General features: G+C 45.8%; 2 protein-coding genes across 3 annotated transcripts in view; one reads left to right on the top strand and one right to left on the bottom strand.

Moving 5' to 3' along the window:
• Positions 1 to 849: 849 nt before the first annotated feature.
• ndufb8 (NADH:ubiquinone oxidoreductase subunit B8) lies at positions 850 to 12,358 on the bottom strand. The gene is made up of 5 exons (XM_041176037.1): positions 12,221 to 12,358; positions 10,082 to 10,208; positions 4,347 to 4,446; positions 2,812 to 2,967; positions 850 to 1,061 (listed from the first exon to the last, which is right to left on the bottom strand). Exons 1-5 carry the CDS (start codon positions 12,309 to 12,311, stop codon positions 969 to 971), a joined length of 567 nt encoding a protein of 188 aa, XP_041031971.1. The 5' UTR covers positions 12,312 to 12,358; the 3' UTR covers positions 850 to 968.
• Positions 12,359 to 12,592: 234 nt separating this feature from the next.
• hif1an (hypoxia inducible factor 1 subunit alpha inhibitor) overlaps positions 12,593 to 18,944 on the top strand; it is a 46,172-nt gene continuing 39,820 nt past the window's right edge. For both annotated transcript variants that reach the window (XR_005941643.1, XM_041176613.1), the window contains exon 1: positions 12,593 to 12,979. Coding sequence is in view for 1 of the 2 variants with exons in the window: in XM_041176613.1 (XP_041032547.1) it covers positions 12,782 to 12,979 (198 nt within the window). In the remaining variant the exon portion in view is untranslated. The remainder of the gene's footprint in view (positions 12,980 to 18,944) is intronic.

The following is an 18,944-nucleotide window of genomic DNA, read 5'->3' as shown; positions in this document are numbered from 1 at the left end:
AATACAACATGATCTATGCTGATAACTTTAATACCATTGCGCTGTCTGACTCTGTTATGACCGTTTTAAAATGTCTGCAACGTTCCTTGATTGTACTGAAGTACCTCAGGGTGCGACATGATCTATGTGGGAAACTTGAATATTATTGCACTTTTTAGTGATGGCCATTTTGAAATGTTTTGTATTGTTCTTTCAGATATTTTATGAATAAAGTACATTTTTGCACAAAAAAAAGTCGTCCAGAAAATTTCATTCAGCAGACTGACCAACCGGGAACGAGCTCTGGCACGCAACTCTGACTAAGCAACTGGTGTTAAGTATATAGTATTGTTTAGTGAGTTAATAAAGGTTTTCCACATAAAGTGGAAATTGTGTCCAACGTTTGTTTTGTTTCATTGATATTCAGTGCGGGGTCCAGACCTTAGAGGGAAGTGAAAACTTCTGTTTAGGAGTCTTACAACGATTGAAATTGTGTCAGAGCTATGAGGCAAATGGAAATATTCAAAGCAATATGGTTTTCTTTTCACAAATAGATTCCTATTGAAAAACAGATTCTGTTCAGCGATCTGCAGCTGAGGACAATGTTATGCTGCCCCTGATAAAGCAAGACGACCTGTTTGATCTGTAATAAATTAGATAAGTTATGGGAACTTTGGTGGCACAGTGTGTCCAGTAACGTGAATAATAGAGGTTGTGACTCAAAATTTGAATTCAGCCATCCGCTACCGTTACAAAATCTATTTTGGTGAAAGCTTGAACTTCCAAGGGAATGTCGTAGATTTGATCCTTTAATGTTGTCTATCTGTTGGTGTAATCCTCTAAAAACAGTTAATTTTTATTTTCCATAAATAGGATGGCAATCATTTTATTATTCAGTTATTATTCATACCTTAAAAATTATTCACTGTACAGAATAAGAGACCATTTCCAAAATGATCTGCACCTTACAATCAGACAAGGAAAACTGGTCATATTTTATAATTGTGCACTTCTGGCTGCTCTTTGTCAGGTGCTCCTCCATTCTCCAGGTACAGATTATTGTAGGGATACTGTTTAGGAGCCTGTAAAGAGAATTAAAGTTGAAATATCAGCCAAGACAACTTACCCCACTCCAACACCACCTTTGAATATTTTTCTCCCCTCTTCCTGAAGATATTTATCCTCTGGCTCCTCTCCCGACTCGTGAGTATTTATATATGATCCTTGACAGCGAGTGCCAGTAAACTATTCAACTGGTGTGGGTGCAATCCTGTCCTTACTCAAGATCCACACAGATATACTTTCAGTGGGAGGATATATAGATAAGGGAATGCTCCTGCATAAGTCCAACTTGCACTTATATAGCACCTTTAATGTAGACCATTCCCCAAAGTACTTCACCGAAGCATAAGACAAAGAATGGTGCTGAGCCAAAGGAGGAGATATTGGGAGGGGCAAGTCAAAATATGTGGGATTTGCCGGAGCATCTTAAAGGAGATGCAGGAGGTGGAAATGTTTAGGGAAGCAATTCCAGGATGTATGGCTTCGGCAGCTGATAGTAAGGCAGCCAACGGTAGGACTTTGGAATAGGGCTTGCGAGTTTGGAGGAGTGCAGAATTGCAGGGCTGGAGGAGGTTACAGGGTAAGGAAAAACAAAGCCGTGAAGCAATTTAAACATGGGGATGAGAATTTTGAATCGGGCATACTAGGGAGCTGGTAGAAATATAGGTCACCAAGAATGGGAATGATTAGAGTGGGGTTTGATGCAAGATAGGCAGCAGTGCTGGATGAATAGAAATTTATGGACAGCAGATAATGTGGGGACAGCCAGGACAGCATTGGAACGATCTAGTCTGGAGGAGGCATGGAGGAGGGGTTCAGAAGTAGGTGGGCTAAGACAGGGTGCAGGTAGATGGCATGGAGTTGGATGTGGGTAGTCTTTGTTGGTGAGAGGACAAGGACAGAAGCTCAGGTTGGGGTCAAATATGATGCCACAGTTGCAATGTCTTGTTAAATAAGAGGCAGTGAGGTTGAGGGGGTAGTGGCATGGAATTGATAGGCTAGAGTTTGAGGACTGAAAACCACGGTTTCGCTCTTCCCAATGTTTAAGTGGATGACTCATCAAGGAGCAAATGTCTCACAAGATAGAGGCAATGGAAAGACAGAGACACTTTGTAGGAAAGTAGAGTTGGATGTCCTCAGCTTACATGTAGAATCTGATCCAGTGTCTTCAACGAGATACTTCACAAACCTCTGGACTCAATTATGAATTTAATATCAGATCATATTCACTGTTCTCATTTTTTCAGGCACACATTGTTGGTGATATTTTTCTGTTGTCATTTACACCTCCTCTAGAATGATCTTCTGTTTCTTTATTTGTCCCATTACCATCTCCTTTTGCCTTACACCATCAACCTTTTAGTCATTTAATCTCTCCTGCCTTCCATCCCTATCACAGACCTTCCCTTATGTCCGTACTTGCTTAAAATCTGTTACATCTCTAATCTTTTCCAGTTCTGATGAAGGTCATCGACCTGAAACATTTTAATTTCTCTCTCCACAGATGCTGCCTGGCCTGCAGAGTATTTCCAAGTTTTTATTTCAGATTTCCAGCATCCACAGTATTTTGCTTGTGTGTAACTGTGAGGTGTATTGAGTTCAACATAGCATGCATATCGTGAAATGGAAAATTATCTAAGGCACTGTATATGCAGCTTTAAAAGAAGAGGGAGGAAGTACATAGGAGCACTGACCATAGTAACATCAATAAAACAGAATTAGGTAGTAAATAAGAAACTAACTAGGCATAAGCTTCAAATTAAAACTTACCACGGGCTGATATGAAGGAAATACCTCTCCAACAAAGAACATGAACAGCATCAAGCCTACAAAGCCACCCAAGGTTTTGACCATAGTACTCCAGTCCACAGGACTTGGAGAGGTGTCCACACGATTCCTAATGAACATGTCAAAATCCCAGTGCATCTGGAAAAAGCAGTTTTAAAAATGTTAAGTGAAATTTAAAACAGAATAAAAAGATATATTTATATATATTATATATATTTATATGGCATCTTATTGAATCATTCAAGTGTACCAAAGTATCTCATAAAAAAATTACTTTGTAGAGTGCAGATACTATTTTACGCCACTGGATGACTGAGCAGCTAATCTGCTATCTTGCTGGTGTACGTTGGCCAGGAAACAGGACAATCTTCCAGGTTTTTTTTATAATAACATGGCAGCATCTTTATGTCCAAAACAGGCAGATCAGACTTCACACAAGTATGGCATTTCCTCAGTACTACACTATTATTGACACAGGTGACATGCTCAAGGTTTGGTGTGGGATGTAGAACCAACACCTTCTGACCAAGAGACAAAATGCTACCATCTGAACCAAAACTACGAACAAAAAAAAAATTAAAATTCTTTCAGTTGTATGCAGCTTTTCTCATGGTGGCACACTTAGAAGATCATCGGTTCAAGAACCACTCCAAGGACTTGTGCCCATAATCTGGATTACCAAATCAGTTCATGCCTGAGGGAGTGCTGCACTGTCAGAGGTTTTGGTTGATATGGTGAGCTGAGATCTTGTCTGCTTGTTTAAGTGGATGTAAAATATTCCATGCTAACTTTTCATTAAAGAACTGGGGAGTTGCCCTGATATCCTTGTCAATATTTATCTCTCAACCAATTTCTAAACAGATTATCTGGTCATTCTTCTCAGTGCTGTTAGTGGGATCTTGTTCTGTGCAAATTGGCAATGTTCGCCTACATAACAGTGACTACGCCTCCAAATGGTTGTCTATGAAGCACATCTGGGCATCCTGAGGACATCAAGGTGCTCACAAGATTTGTCCTTCCTTCTTTCATTTTAACCATTAACAACTTGTGCAGAATGTTCAATCAATAAAAACAAAATAATCAAAGTTTTTTGCCCTAATGGCTCAGTTGACAAATGCACCTCATGAGGTACTGAGCCGTATGACCAGGAAGATCCTTTGTTTGATTCCCAATTTTTGCCTACTTAACTGATCTCAACCAGGAAAATCACATATTTTAATGATCTCAGTACCACAAATTAGGGAAAGAAATAACAAACGTTCCCGCATGCATGATTGGTGTCCAATGATCCTTACTTGAAGCTGCACAAGCTCACACTGAATCAGGATTAGCTTTATGTATGAAGTTGAACAGAAAAAACACTTTTGCTTTTTTCTGAAAAAAAAACATTCTTTTGTTGAAAAATTATTTTAAACCAGAGAAATGGTATTCAAAAGTTTTCGACACTTTAGCCAGGAACAATAAACTTGCAGCGACCTGGACAGGTTTGCTAATACGCACTCAGCATCACTGCTTACCGGTTCACCCCAGTTTCTTCGCAGGTCAGGCTCATCCCAGGTGTACCACGGATCTCGCTCTTGCTGCGACCGATTCGGTAGTTTTGGGTAGTCACCAAATCTGTTACAAAGGAAACAAATTTTCAGCTCCTAAAGGACCTTGACTGAAGCTACTCAGGTTCTAACACTCCAGGAGCCCAGTGTAACTCCAGGAAACAGGGAAGGGAAGAAATGAACTCTGGTCTATGTTAAAGGGAAAAAACAACATGGTATGGGAGCATTGTCCACCACACAGCTTATTTTCCAGTGAAACTATTTCTTCAAACTGGACCGCTACAAAATATTCAGTTGGAAAGTCTGCTCATTTTCTATCACCTTTTTCACATCAATATTTTCTACTGACATCTTTGGTATTAACAGAAAGGAAATCACATCAAATTCCAAATAAAAATTATATTTATCCACTGGATCGATCCATTGTTATTCAGTTCAATAAACATGGGAACTGGGGACATACCCTCTGCAAGCTTGACACTGTCCCGGACAAGGCAGCCCACTTGATTGGCACCACATCCACAAACATTCACTCCCTCCAACACCGACGCACAGTAGCAGCAGTGTATACCATCTACAAGATGCGCTGCAGGAATTCATCAAGGCTCCTTGGACAGCACCTTCCAAACCCACGACCGCTACCATCTAGAAAGACAAGGGCAGCAGACACATGGGAACACCACCACCTGGAAGTTCCCCTCCAAGTCACTTACCATCCTGACTTGGAAATATATCGCCGTTCCTTCACTGTCACTAGGTCAAAATCCTCGAACTCCTTTCCTAATAGCACTGTGGGTGTACCTACACCATGTGGACTGCAGCGGATCAAGAAGGCAGCTCACCACCACCTTCTCAAGAGCAACTAGGAATGGGCAATAAATGCTGGCCAGCCAGCGAAGTCCACACCCCACGAATGAATTTTTTTTAAAATTCAGCATAATTGCAAATACTGGATACAATTAATTTTGTTTTGAAAGGCTGAAATTGTATCTTCTGGCATCGGTGACAGACAAAATCGCTCTCTCCTGCTATCTTTTTGCATCTCTTCTAACTGGCAAGGACATTTTCCACCTTCTACCACATTTCTGTTCGATTTCCACTCTGTCCATTTTTTTCCTCTCCCTCTCACATGCACTCTTCTCGTCATTGCTTTAGCAGTTTATTTCCAATCCTTTCTAAAAAATTCCTCTTTTCCTCTATCAGCCCCTCTTGTGTATGTTCTCCTATTCCCCCCATGTGCATTTCACATGAAACAACTGGTTTTCCAAAAAACACCATGTTTACTAAGCTGTCCTTGTCCCCAGTTTCCTTTTAATATTCATCTCATCCAACGCCTTAACAAGAAACTTTGTCTCTTCCTTTCATGTGCCAAGGAACGCAAGCTCCAACAACTCATTGATACCAACGTCCATCCAGGACCCTCCACCCCTTCCTGTCCCTCTGACCCCATCCCATCTTCTAATCCCAGCCCTTGCCATGTATTCACCATATCCTACGACCTTCCCCTCTCTGATGCTGAACGTTCAGTGCTCAGCAAAGGACTCAGTTTCATACCATTACCCCCTCACCTCAATGAAACTCTGGGCTCGGCACGATGCTGAACTCTTCTTCCACCGCCTTCGTCTTCGTGCTCACTTCTTTGGACAAGCGACCTTCCCCCATCCAACTGATCCTTTCTCTTGCCTCCAGTATTCTCTCTCCACCTGGACCCCTCCCTCTGGCTTCTTATCTGCTCTTGATCTTTTCATTGAAAACTGTCGGCGTGACATCGGCCGTCTCAATTTCTCTGCTCCTCTCACCCACTCTAACCTGTCTCCTTCTGAAATTGCCACACTCTGCTCTCTCAGGTCCAACCCTGACTTTGTTATCAAACTTGCCGATAAGGATGGTGCTGTTGTTGTCTGGTGTACTGACCTCTACCTCGCAGAGGCTAAGCGCCAACTCTCAGACACTTCCTCCTACCTGCCCCTGGACCATGACCCCACCACTGAATATCAAGCCATTGTTTCCAGGACTGTCACTGATCTCATCTCTGGAGACCTGCCCTCCACAGCTTCCAACCTCAGTCTCCCAATCCCAGACAGCCCGCTTCTACCTCCTCCCCAAAATCCATAAACTGGACTGTCCCGGTAAACCGATCGTGTCAGCCTGTTCCTGTCCCATGGAACTCATTTCTTCCTATCTTGACTCTGTTCTCTCTCCCCTTGTCCAGTCTCTTCCCAACTACATCAGCGATTTCACTGATGCCTTACGTTATATCAACAATTTCCAGTTCCCTGGCCCTAACTGCCTCCTCTTCACTATGGATGTCCAATCTCTCTATACCTCCATCCCCTACCAGGATGATCTGAGGGCCCTCTTCTTCCTTGAACAGAGGCCTGAACAATCACCATCTACCGCCACTCTCCTCTCCTCTGCTTGGCTAAACTTAGAACCATAGAAAAGTTACAGCACAGAAGGAGGCCATTTGGCCCATCTTGTCCATGCCAGCCCGAGGACACCCAGGTGCCCTTTCTAATCCCACTTTCCTGCACCCGGCCCATAGCCCTGCAGCTTACAGCACTTAAGGTGCAGATCCAGGTACTTTTTAAAAGAGTTGAGAGTTTCTGCCTCTACCACCAACTTGGGCAGTGAATTCCAGACACCCACTGCGTAAAAAGTTCTTCCTCATGTCCTTCCTACGCCTTCTGCCACTTACCTTGAATCTATGTCCCCTGGTTCTAGAATTCTCCACCAAGGGAAACAATTTTATCCTGTCCACTCTATCTATTCCCCTCATAATTTTTTACACCTCAATCAAGTCACTTCTCAGCCTTCTTTGTTCTAAGGAAAATAACCCCAACCTATCCAATCTCTTCTTGTAGCTACACTTTTCTAACCCTGGCAACATTCTTGTAAACCTCCTCTGCACTCTCTCCAGAGCTATTACGTCCTTCCTGTAATGTGGTAACCAGAACTGCACACAATACTCCAGTTATGGCCTCACCAGTGTTTTATAAAATTCCAACATTATATCCTTACTTTTATATTCTATACCTCTGCCAATGAAGGAGAGCATTCCACATGCCTTCTTTACAAAAACAAAAATACCTTGAAAAACTCAGGTCTGACAGCATCTGCAGAGAGGAATACAGTTAACGTTTCAAGTCCGTATGACTCTTCACCAGATGCTGTCAGACCTGCTGAGTTTTTCCAGGTATTTTTGTTTTTGTTTCAGATTTCCAGCATCCGCAGTTTTTTGCTTTTAGCTTTTGCCTTCTTTACAACCTTGTCTACTTGAACTGCCGCCTTCAGGGACCTGTGTACTTGTACGCCAAGATCTCTAACTTGTTCTCTCACTGAACAATATCTCCTTAAACTTGTCTCACTTCCTCCAAATAAAAGGTGTGGCTATGGGTACCCACATGAGCCCCAGTTATTCCTGTCTCTTTATGGGATTTGTGGAATATTCCTTGTTCCAGTCCTACTCAGGCCCCCTCCCACAACTCTTTTTTCGGTACATCGATGATTGTTTTGGTGTCGCTTGATGCTCTCATCTGGGCCTGGAAAAATTAATCTATTTTGCTTCCAATTTCCACCCCTCCATCACCAACACTTCCCTTCCTTGAGCTCTATGTCTCAATTTCTGGTGATAGACAGTCCATCAATATTCATTACAAGCCCACCGACTCCTTTGACTATAGCTCCTCACACCCTGCTGCCTGTTAAGGACTCCATCTCATTCCTTCAGTTCCTTTGCCTCCGTCGCATCTGTTCCGATGATGCCATTTTCCAAAACGGCGTTTCTGACATGTCTTCCTTCTTCCTTAAGTGAGGTTTCCCACCCACGGTGGTTGACAGGGCCCTCAACCATGTCCGACCCATCTCCCACACCTCTGCCCTCACAGTTTCTTCTCCCTCCCAGAACCATGAGAGGGTACCCCCTTGTCCTCACTTTTCACCCCACCAGCCTCTGAATTCAAAGGATCATCCTCTGCCATCTCCACCAACTCCAGCATGATGTCACTGCCAAATACATCTTCTCTTCACCCCACCCCTGTCAGCATTCCGTAGGGGCCGTTCCTTCAGGGACACCCTGGTCCACTCCTCCATCACCCCCACCACCTCACCCCCCTCCCAAGGCACCTTCCCATGCAATTGCAGAAGGTGTAACACCTGCCCCTTTACCTCCTCCCTCCTCACCATCCAAGGGCCCAAACACTCCTTTCAGGCGCAGCAGCATTTCACTTGCACATCCTTCAATTTGGTCTACTGCATTCGCTACTCCCAATGCGGTCGCTTCTACATTGGAGACCAAATATAGACTGGGTGACCGCTTTGCGGAACACCTTTGGTCTGTCCGCAAGCATGACCCAGACCTTCCTGGCACTTACCATTTCAACACTGTCCTGCTCTCATGCCCACATGTCTGTCCTTGGCCTACTGCAATGTTCCAGTGAAGCTCAACGCAAACTGAAGGAACAGCACCGCATCTTCCAACTAGGCACTCTACAGCCTTCTGGACTTAACATTGAATTCAACAACTTCAGACCATGAACTCTTTCCTTCGTTCTCAACCCTTTTTTCAAAATTCATTTTTATTTTTTTATTTTTATCCACTTATTTTAAATTTTATTTATTTTATTTTTTATTAATTGTTTAATCCCCACCCTTTGTCCTATTTTCGATCTTTTTTCCCACCACTGATCCCTCCCCCCACCCCACCCCCATAGGGCCATCTTGTCTCTTGTTCATGTTGTTCTTTCCAGAGTGCTTACCTTTGTCCTGCTATTATCACATTCTGCTTTCTATCCTTAATGCCACCATCAGCACCTCCTTTAGCCAGTACCACTCCCATTAACACCCCTTTGTCCTTTTGTTCAAGACATCTTTGTCAATCTCTCCTTTGCCTCCACCTATCGCTGGCCTCCTATCCAACTTCACCTGCTCCACCCTCCTTTAACAGTATAAATTTCATCATATTTTTACCTCTCTTTAGCTCTGAAGAAGAGTCATACAGACTCGAAACGTTAACTTTGTCTTTCTCTCCATAAATGCTGTTAGACCTACTGAGTTTTTCCAGCATTTTCTGTTTTTGTTTCGAGTTCACTAATGCCCTTTAAGGAAGGAAATCTACCATCCTTACCCGGTCTGGCCTATATCTATCTCCAGACCCACAGAAATGTGGTTGATTCTTAAGCGCCCTCTGAAATCTCCTAACAATCCACTCAATTGTACTAAGGAATGTAGCTCACTACCACCATCTCAAGGGCAATTAGGGATGGGCAATATATGTTGTCCTTACCAATGACGCCCACATCTCATCAACAAATATATTTTAAAAAATCAATATAGAGTAAAAGGTTAATGAGACAATGTTGGTAATGATAATGTAAGCATGGCATCAGAGTCAGATGACCAAGAGGCTCCAAGACAGCAAGGCGCAGAGCAGACGGTGTGCAAGAACATGTACTTACCATGATGTAGTTGTAAATACTTCTTAATAAATAGTTTCATGAGAACACATATACTGATTATCTCAAGTCATTCATTGGATAAGGGAAACCTCACTGAGATATGGTAACATATCAAAATAATTAAAGGCAGAAACCAAATTTTGTTGAAGTAAGTAGCTATTACATTTTCTTCAATGTGAAATTTTGGTACACCTCTGATTTCCATTATCTGATATAACTAAACACATTTTGCAGAAATACACTCACCCCATTCCATCATTAGGATAAGGCTCATAATCTTCCACCCTCATATTGTACTTTTTAGCTGCTTGCACTCTTTCCTCTGGTGTTCTGGGATATGGACCCGGCAGCATGTCCTTAGAAATACTGGAGGCTGTGAAGCAAAATACAAAGCATTAACAAAAAGAAAAAGAAAGTTAACCTTTCACTCTTTTTTTTGAAAAAAATTTTCTCCTGCTCATGCCTGGGAAGCAGGGCATGATTCAGTGACACACGTTGTGCAGACAGATGTATTGGAGCAGGAGGGCAACAGCTGCCTGCCCACACTCGTTGGCACTGTCCATCATTTGCCTCAGATATCTCCCTTGTGAAATTAGACTTCATTTTGCTGAGGAACCTAGGTAAAGGCTGTCAACATTCTATTCGCAGCCCCACCGCTGTCTCAGGCTGAACCAAATTGTTTGAAACCTCAGTGTCATATTTGACTGAGCTGAGCTTTCTACCCCAAATCCTCTGCATCACAAAAACTATTACTTCCACCTACATAATGGGCAGTGTTGTGGTGCAGTGGGTCACATCCCTGCTTATGGACCTGAAGCTCCAAGTTCGAGTCCCAACTCAGGACTCAATGGCCAAAGAACATAACACGGCCAAGCAGGTTGAGTATCAATCTGCAAATCCTTCCAACACACACCAATGGCAGGTGGTAAGAGCAGGAGAGATTCATGGTCAGCCATGTGATGCAAAGAACGTTGGAGACTCTAACATTGCTATCCATAGCTCTAGACTACAACATGCACATAGAAGTGCATGTTGCCACATCAACTCAGACTCCGAGTGAACTGAAACACACCACCACTTACATAGTCCTCCTCCAAACCTACCTCACTTGGCCTGCTAAAATCCTTATCCATGCCTCTCTTACCTCAAGGACAGACTTTTCCAAAGCTCTCCTGTCCATCTTACTGCCTCCACCCAACATAAACTTCAGTTTAACCAATACTACTGCCAGTATTCTATTTCATACCAACTCCTGTTCATCCATCACTCCTATCCTCACTGATAAACGTTGGCTCCCATCCTACAACATCTTTTTAAAATTCTTATTCTTGTTTAAATCCTTTCATGACCTCACCCCTCCCTATTTTAGTAACCTCCTCCAGCTTTACAACTCCCACGAACTTTCTGTTCCACTGTCCTCTTTTGCATTCTACATTCCTTCACCACCACAAAACCCTTTTCAATACACCTCCAGCAATGCCTTAGGTTGCCTTGGCTCCATGATCACTCAGCACCTGAATATGTGGTGATCACACCTCTAGCAAATGTCCCAAGTCACATCAAAATGTTAAAAGGGCCATATAAAAGCAAGTTGATGTTGCAGACATAAACACAGAAAAATTCTGGAAATACTCAGGTCAGTCATCGACATGAAACGATCCTTTCTCCACAGATGCTGGCCGACTCACTGAGTATTTCCAACATTTTCTGACCTTATTTCAGATTTCCAGCATCCGCAGGATTTTGCTTTTGAATTGGTGTTGTTGGCACTCTTCTGGTGGTGGTTAGCAGTTAACCAGCACAGCTGGAGACCTCTGCCACTCCTTTACAGCCACCTGAACAGACAGGCAGTGATTCGTTTAACGTCTCATCCGAAAGACAATATCTCCAAACCAGAGTTCCAAAGAAGAGTCATATTGGACTTGAAAACATGATCCCTCTCCACCAATGCTGCCAGAACTGAACTTTCCAGGATTTTCTGTTTTTACTTCAGATCTCCAGCATCCACAGTATTTTGCTTTTTATTTCCAAACATGCTCTAAGACTGAACTTAGGTGTGTGTATATATATCTGGATTGGGGATTGAATCCATGACCTTCTGACTGAGGCAGGGGTGTTACTGCTCTACTCAGCCAGGTTGACAATTAACAATTGAGAGATTTTTTAGCTAGTTTTGCAATCCCTCACTGATAATAAAGCTGATTTGCCCCAAGCTTTTAGCCAGAGCTATAAGACAAGTAGTGCCTGAGGCTGATACAAAAACACTATGCCTGACCCCTAACCCCACTTGCCCCATCTCCAAGGTTACTGCACTTACATCGACTCCCAAGTCACCATTCCCCTTTAATGGAGTTTGGAACGTACCTTTGAATCACTAATACTCACCAGCCCTCACACAGGCCGAACTCCCCGGCGGCTGCAGGCTCTTCCTTACACCCCTGCTAAAGGAGCGCAACCAACAGCCACTCCCCGCCATCTCGCCTCGGCCCACAGCGCAGGCGCGGAGGAAGACGAGCAACCCGGATGGGGATTGGATGGGGATTGGGAGGGGGGGTGAAGCGTTCACTGCGCAGGCGTTGGAGAAAAGGGCGTACTGCGCATGCGTATTGGACAGCCGGCCGGCCGGCCGCAGTGTCGTGAAGATGAGGCGATTTTTAATTCCTCCCGGCCTCCAGGGGGCGGGCTGAGCTAAGGTTCCGCCACCGCCGCTTCCCCCCCTCCCCCCCCGGACTGAGCTGGTGCTGTCCTCCCAGCTTAGCGGGGGCGCTGCACCAGGAGGTCGCCCGTTTCGGCCGAGGCCGCAGCGACCTGTTTCCACCCTCCCCCCACCCCCGAGCTTTCGAGCTCCGCCGCCGCTGCGGTGACTGTCAGGCGAGATTGCTGTTGGCGGAGCCGGAGTGAGGGGGGTGGTGGGGTGGGGGGGGGGAGGGGTTTTTGTTGGTGTGTATGTGTGTGTGTGATTGTGCGCGCGGATCTTCTTCACGGAGCCGGACTCCTGGCAGGCGGCAGGCCATGGCGGAGCGGAGTGGGGATGAAAGCCGGCACTGGAGCGAGGTTCAGCTGAGGAAGTACACCTTCGCCACCAAGGACATCCCCAGGATGTCCTACAGCGATCCGCGGGTCGAGGCGCTAATAGACAATGAGGTAAAAGAGAAGAGGAGGAGGAGGAGGAGGAGGAGGGGGGCATAGGGCAGGATGTGGGGACAGGAAGGGGGAAGGAGGTGGTTGTCTGTGTGGGGTAGGGCCAACTGATTCTGTCCAAAGCAGCCATACACAGAGGGGGGAGATGCAGCCCAGGCTGCCCCAGAGGGGGGAGATGCAGCCCAGGCTGCCCCAGAGGGGGGAGATGCAGCCCAGGCTGCCCCAGAGGGGGGAGATGCAGCCCAGGCTATCCCAGTGGGGGAGATCCAGTCCATTGCTATCCAAGAGGGGGGAGATGCAGCCCAGGCTATCCCAGAGGGGGAGATCCAGTCCATTGCTATCCCAGAGGGGGAGATCCAGTCCATTGCTATCCCAGAGGGGGAGATCCAGTCCATGCTATCCCAGTGGGGGAGATCCAGTCCATTGCTATCCCAGAGGGGGAGATGCAGCCCAGGCTATCCCAGAGGGGGAGATCCAGTCCATTGCTATCCCAGAGGGGGAGATGCAGCCCAGGCTATCCCAGAGGGGGAGATGCAGCCCAGGCTATCCCAGAGGGGGAGATCCAGTCCATTGCTATCCCAGAAGGGGAGATGCAGCCCAGGCTATCCCAGAGGGGGAGATCCAGTCCATTGCTATCCCAGAGGGGGAGATGCAGCCCAGGCTATCCCAGAGGGGGAGATGCAGCCCAGGCTATCCCAGAGGGGGAGATCCAGTCCATTGCTATCCCAGAGGGGGAGATCCAGTCCATGCTATCCCAGTGGGGGAGATCCAGTCCATGCTATCCCAGAGGGGGTGATCCAGTCCATGCTATCCCAGAGGGGGAGATCCAGTCCATGCTATCCCAGAGGGGGAGATGTAGCCCAGGCTGGCCCAGAGGGGGGAGATGCAGCCCAGGCTGCCCCAAAGGGGGGGATCCAGCCCAGGCTGCCCCAAAGGGGGGGATCCAGCCCAGGCTGCCCCAGAGTGGGGAGATGCAGCCCAGGCTATCCCAGAGGGGGGAGATGCAGCCCAAGCTGCCCCAGAGGGGGGAGATGTAGCCCAGGCTGCCCCAAAGCGGGGGATCCAGCCCAGGCTGCCCCAGAGGGGGGAGATGCAGCCCAGGCTATCCCAGAGGGGGGAGATGCAGCCCAAGCTGCCCCAGAGGGGGGAGATGTAGCCCAGGCTGCCCCAGAGGGGGGAGATGCAGCCCAGGCTGCCCCAAAGGGGGGGATCCAGCCCAGGCTGCCCCAGAAGGGGTGATGCAGCTCACTCAATGCCAGAGGGGGAGATGCAGCCCAAGCTGTTCCAGAGGGTAGATCCAGCCCAAGCTGCCCCGGAGGGGGAGATGTAGCCCAGGTTGCCCCAAAGGGGTAGGTGCAGCCCAGGCTGCCCCGGAGGGGGAGGTGCGGCCCGGTCAGCCCCGGAGGGGGAGGTGCGGCCCGGTCAGCCCCGGAGGGGGAGGTGCGGCCCGGTCAGCCCCGGAGGGGGAGGTGCGGCCCGGTCAGCCCCGGAGGGGGAGGTGCGGCCCGGTCAGCCCCGGAGGGGGAGGTGCGGCCCGGTCAGCCCCGGAGGGGGAGGTGCGGCCCGGTCAGCCCCGGAGGGGAGATGCAGCCCCAGAGGGGAAGTTCAGCATAGCGTGTTCCAGAGGGGAAACCCAGCACAGTCTATATACCAAAACCAGAATACTGTGTACAATAAAATTCTCAACCACCAAATATTTTTAAAAAAGGGACCAGGTAGAAAAATAAGCACTTAATGAATTTGTGACATTAACGTTGTTGTGACGAGTGCTGTACAAATAAATTCAATATACACCTACTAACATTACCAAGAATAACTCAGATTAGTGGCATTTTGATCAATTATTTTCACATCTTATCATCCAACCATATCACAGGTGGGATTTTTGTCTACATTACCATTTAAAGTGTTATCACCATCAGCTAAGACTCAGTGTTAACACGTTCACCCCTTAATTCAGAAGTTTTGAGTTCATACCCCACTCAAGATTTGAGCACACGATCTAGGCTGGAGCTCTGGTCCTGTATTGAGGAGTGCTGCATGGCTGGAGACATTGTCTCCTGGATGAAAATTAAACCGGATTCCCTTCTGCCCTTTCAGGTATTCAAAGAAGTTTAGGGGAGTTTTCCCTGGTGTCCTGGCCAACATTTAGTTCTCAGCCAACACCATGAACACAGACTATTTGCTCTTTTGACTTGTGGGTGCTTGCTGTGTGAAAATTCGCTGTTGCATTTCCTTTTTACAACAATGACCACATAGCAAAAAGTATTTAATTAGTTGTGTGGTACTTTGGGGTGCCTGAAGTCATGAAAGGTGCTATAAGAAATGCAAATTTTTCTTTCTAAAAGGGAGTTCAATTTATAATATACCCAATCTAAAACTGTTCCAAGCACTTTGTTTACAGTGAATTTGATGTAAAGTTTGTTATCTAGCCAGATGTGGCAGCCATTTTGCTCGCAGCAGGATCACACAAACAGCAGTGAGAAAAATTGCCAATCAGTCTGTTTTTGGTGATAATTGAGGAAGGAAGATTAGCCACATCACTGAGACTCCTCCCTGACCATCTTCCAATGGTTCCCTTGAACCATCAGTATTCACTTCAACCACCAGAACAGGTAGCTGAGTCCTCAATTTCATATTTCATTCACACAGTGACACTTTCTACATTGCAGTACTCCCTTGGAGTTGTAGCTTAGAAGTGCTGAAATGATGGAATGGGGACAGAGAGAGCAAATGCTACATTGCACAGCAAAGGGCAATGTTATTGGGAAAAAGCATGCTACAGAGGGACAGCTGAAGAGATATGGTCAGATTATATATAGCAGAGGAAGAATTATACCATACAGCCAGGTGCTAGAAATCAGATTTTATATTTCAGGTTATCCTCAGTGTAATAATAATACCATATGGAAGCAACTATATACTTAAATGCCCATAACATAGTATTACCCATATACAGACTATCTTCCAGAAACTCTTGACTTGCCCATAATAGTATGATGAGATGGGAAGAGAACAACTGCCCCATTACAAACAGACTTTAGTGGAAGGGGGACATTGGCTTTCCCTGGTTCCTCAGCTGTAAGGACAGTGTCTTGTATGGAACTGAGCCAAGCCCTAGGTTCAATGTGTGGGCTGTGTTGAGTTAGTTGATTTCTGCCATGGTAGAGCAGTTATCCATATTATCCTTGCTGGTCAAGTTTCCGCTCTGGATTGCAATCCAAGTCCCCCAGCCCCGCTACAAAATTTGTGTTTGAGGGCATGTTTGGCAGGGGAAAGACTGCGTTCTGATGTGAAGCCCCCTCTCAAATGTATATGGTCTTTACAGATCATCAGGTGAAGAATGCCCGGTGATATGAGATGCTGGAGCCTTTCAGGGGTTCACTGAGACATTGCACCCAAAGGGTAATGCAAGAGAATATTGGCGAGGGCAAGAAATCCATGGACAGGGGGACCAACTACCTCTTAAAATAGGAGCTCAAGAGAAAAAGAATACTGGGGGGAAACTGATATGTTCACGTAGAGATTGGAAGAATCAGTAGTGTAGGATTGAGAGAGAGGACACAGTGAATTAATGAGCTGAGGATAGAGGCATGTACGTATCGCTCGCTGCACAAACAGAAATGTGTCTGGTAACGGTAATGCAGGGAATTCATTAGAACAGGTTGTAACATTAGTGAATTATTTACAGCTGACATCACTCTGAGAAGGTGGAGAGGCAGCTCGATAAAATGCAAGCAGTGTGCCAGTGGAATGTGGTCAATACCCAGGCAGGGTGCGAGTGCGGGGCTTGAATTCCCTGTATGATATATAGAATTTCTGTCACTCAGACAGCCTGAGTACTTTAAACTTAGGTGTGAGGCACAGAGCAAATGGGAGGGATTAATGTTACTTTCAAACTGTGATCAGTCACTGATGAAATATAACAACGCTGAAAATAAGTGATTGATCAAATATTTGGGGTACGTTGCACCACCAAAAAACTTGTCCGCTGTTACCACCCATTTCGTTAACATCTGTTTTGACAACAATGCTGGAAAATCCTATTCATCTCCAAAGCAAATGATATAGTCTCTACCTCCTAAGCTGTGGTGAGCTGATAGCAGAATAGGATTATGCAGCTTATTGCCGCCCGATGTTTATCTCTTGCTCACCTCAACATCCTCACACCTCTGTCTCTGTTTGCTTGTAACCTCTTGACCTGACCCCATTCAGTTTACACTCTGGCTTCGTAAGTAGATTTCTATGAGTTACAGTTAAAGGAAGACACCTTTCGTAACCTCAGGACATCTCAAAGCATTTTACAGCCAAAAAAAACATTTTTGAAGTACAGTCACTGTTGTAATGTAGGAAACGCTGCAGCCAACTTGTGTACCACAAGCACCCACAAACAGCAATGAGATAATCTGTTTTGGTGATGTTGGTTGAGGGATAAATATTGGCCAGGAAACCAGGGTAAACTTCCCCTGCCCTTCTTCAAATAGCACTATACAATGTTCTACCTTCAGTTGAGAGAGCAGACAAGGTCTCTGTTTAGCCCCTTATGCGAAAGATGGCACCATCTCCGTTTTAGCACTTTCTCAGTAATGCACGGGAGTATCAGCCTAGATCAGTGCTTCCCAAAATTTTTACCAGTGTGATCCCATTATAACGCCCCAGACTTCACGTGAGCCCCAGAGTGAGAAGCTGCGGGGGGTGGGGTGGTGGTGGCTGGGCTTCAGCTGCTGAGCGGGGCAGGTGGAAGTGAAGTTGAGCATGGCTGACAGTGTTTAAACTGCAAGGTTTTTTTCTAAAACTACCTTTTCACAGTTTTTTTTGTAGCAACAATCAGGCCTCAAAGATCTGTCCGTTAGACCATGCACGCCATTAGAAAAAAAACCGAGGATTTAAAGGGACCTCACAGCTGTTCGCATTGAGTCCGAGCTCCACGACAGCCATTGATGTAACGGAGCTCATGACCCCAAAATGTCACCTTGCAATTGCATTGGTATTCACAATCCACATTTCGGAAGCCCTGGCCTAGATCTTATGCTCAATTCTCTTCAGTGGGTCTTGAAGCCACGATCTTCTGACGCAGGGCTAGTATGCTACCAACTGAATTACAACTGACACCAGTTGTAACATTCACACACTGAGGCATCTAATCCTGTTCCTCCTGCACAAAATCCCCATCTCCCTCTGACTTGGCTCATTAGTAGCACTCTCACTTCTGAGTCGATAGGTTGTGGGTTCAGTTGCTGCTCCAGAGACGCAAGCAAATAATCTGGGTTAGCGCAGTCTTCAGAAGGTACTGCAGTGTCAGAGTTTCTGGATGAGATGTTAACCTGAGACCGCATAAAGAGCTGGGCCACGAATTCACAATGACTGAATACATTTAATCCTGTCTTTAAGCAAACTGATTCAGGAGCTTTTGACCATGTTTTTGGAATTGTGTTCTGCAGTTCTTGGTATTTAGAATTTGGTACATTGGTTTAAGTTAAATGCGTTTTTTATTACATGGGGTTTCAGAAGTTTTGCTAGTCTTTTAGGGAATACATTCCATGAAAACAGCAAATCAGTGGCCGTGACCATGAATGTTGACAATGATGTCTTGGCCTCGTCTCAGTGGTAACACTCTTGGCTTCAAATGAGAAGACCCTGGGATCAAGCCCCACTCCAGAGTTTTGGCTACATAACCTGGGTTTGACACTTCATTGCAGCACCGCAAGAGTGGTGCACTGTTGGAAATGCTCCTCCTGAGTGAGGCAGTTAACCAATCTCTGCTCTCAGGTGAACGTAAAAGACCCAAGGCACAATTTTGACGAGCAGGTGAGTTCTGTTAGTGTCCTGGCCAATATTTATTCTTCAACCAAGACCTAACAACATGGATCATCTGGTCATTTGTTTCATGGCTGTTTGTGGGAGCTTGTTGTGTGTAACTTGACTGCCACGTTTCCTGCATCACAACAGTGACTTCAGAAGTGGTTAT

This window comes from Carcharodon carcharias, chromosome 28, assembly GCF_017639515.1.
Source record: "Carcharodon carcharias isolate sCarCar2 chromosome 28, sCarCar2.pri, whole genome shotgun sequence".
Taxonomy (NCBI): Eukaryota; Metazoa; Chordata; class Chondrichthyes; order Lamniformes; family Lamnidae; genus Carcharodon; species Carcharodon carcharias.
Note: the sequence above shows the minus strand (reverse complement) of the source record. Positions and strands in the feature narration are given on the sequence as shown.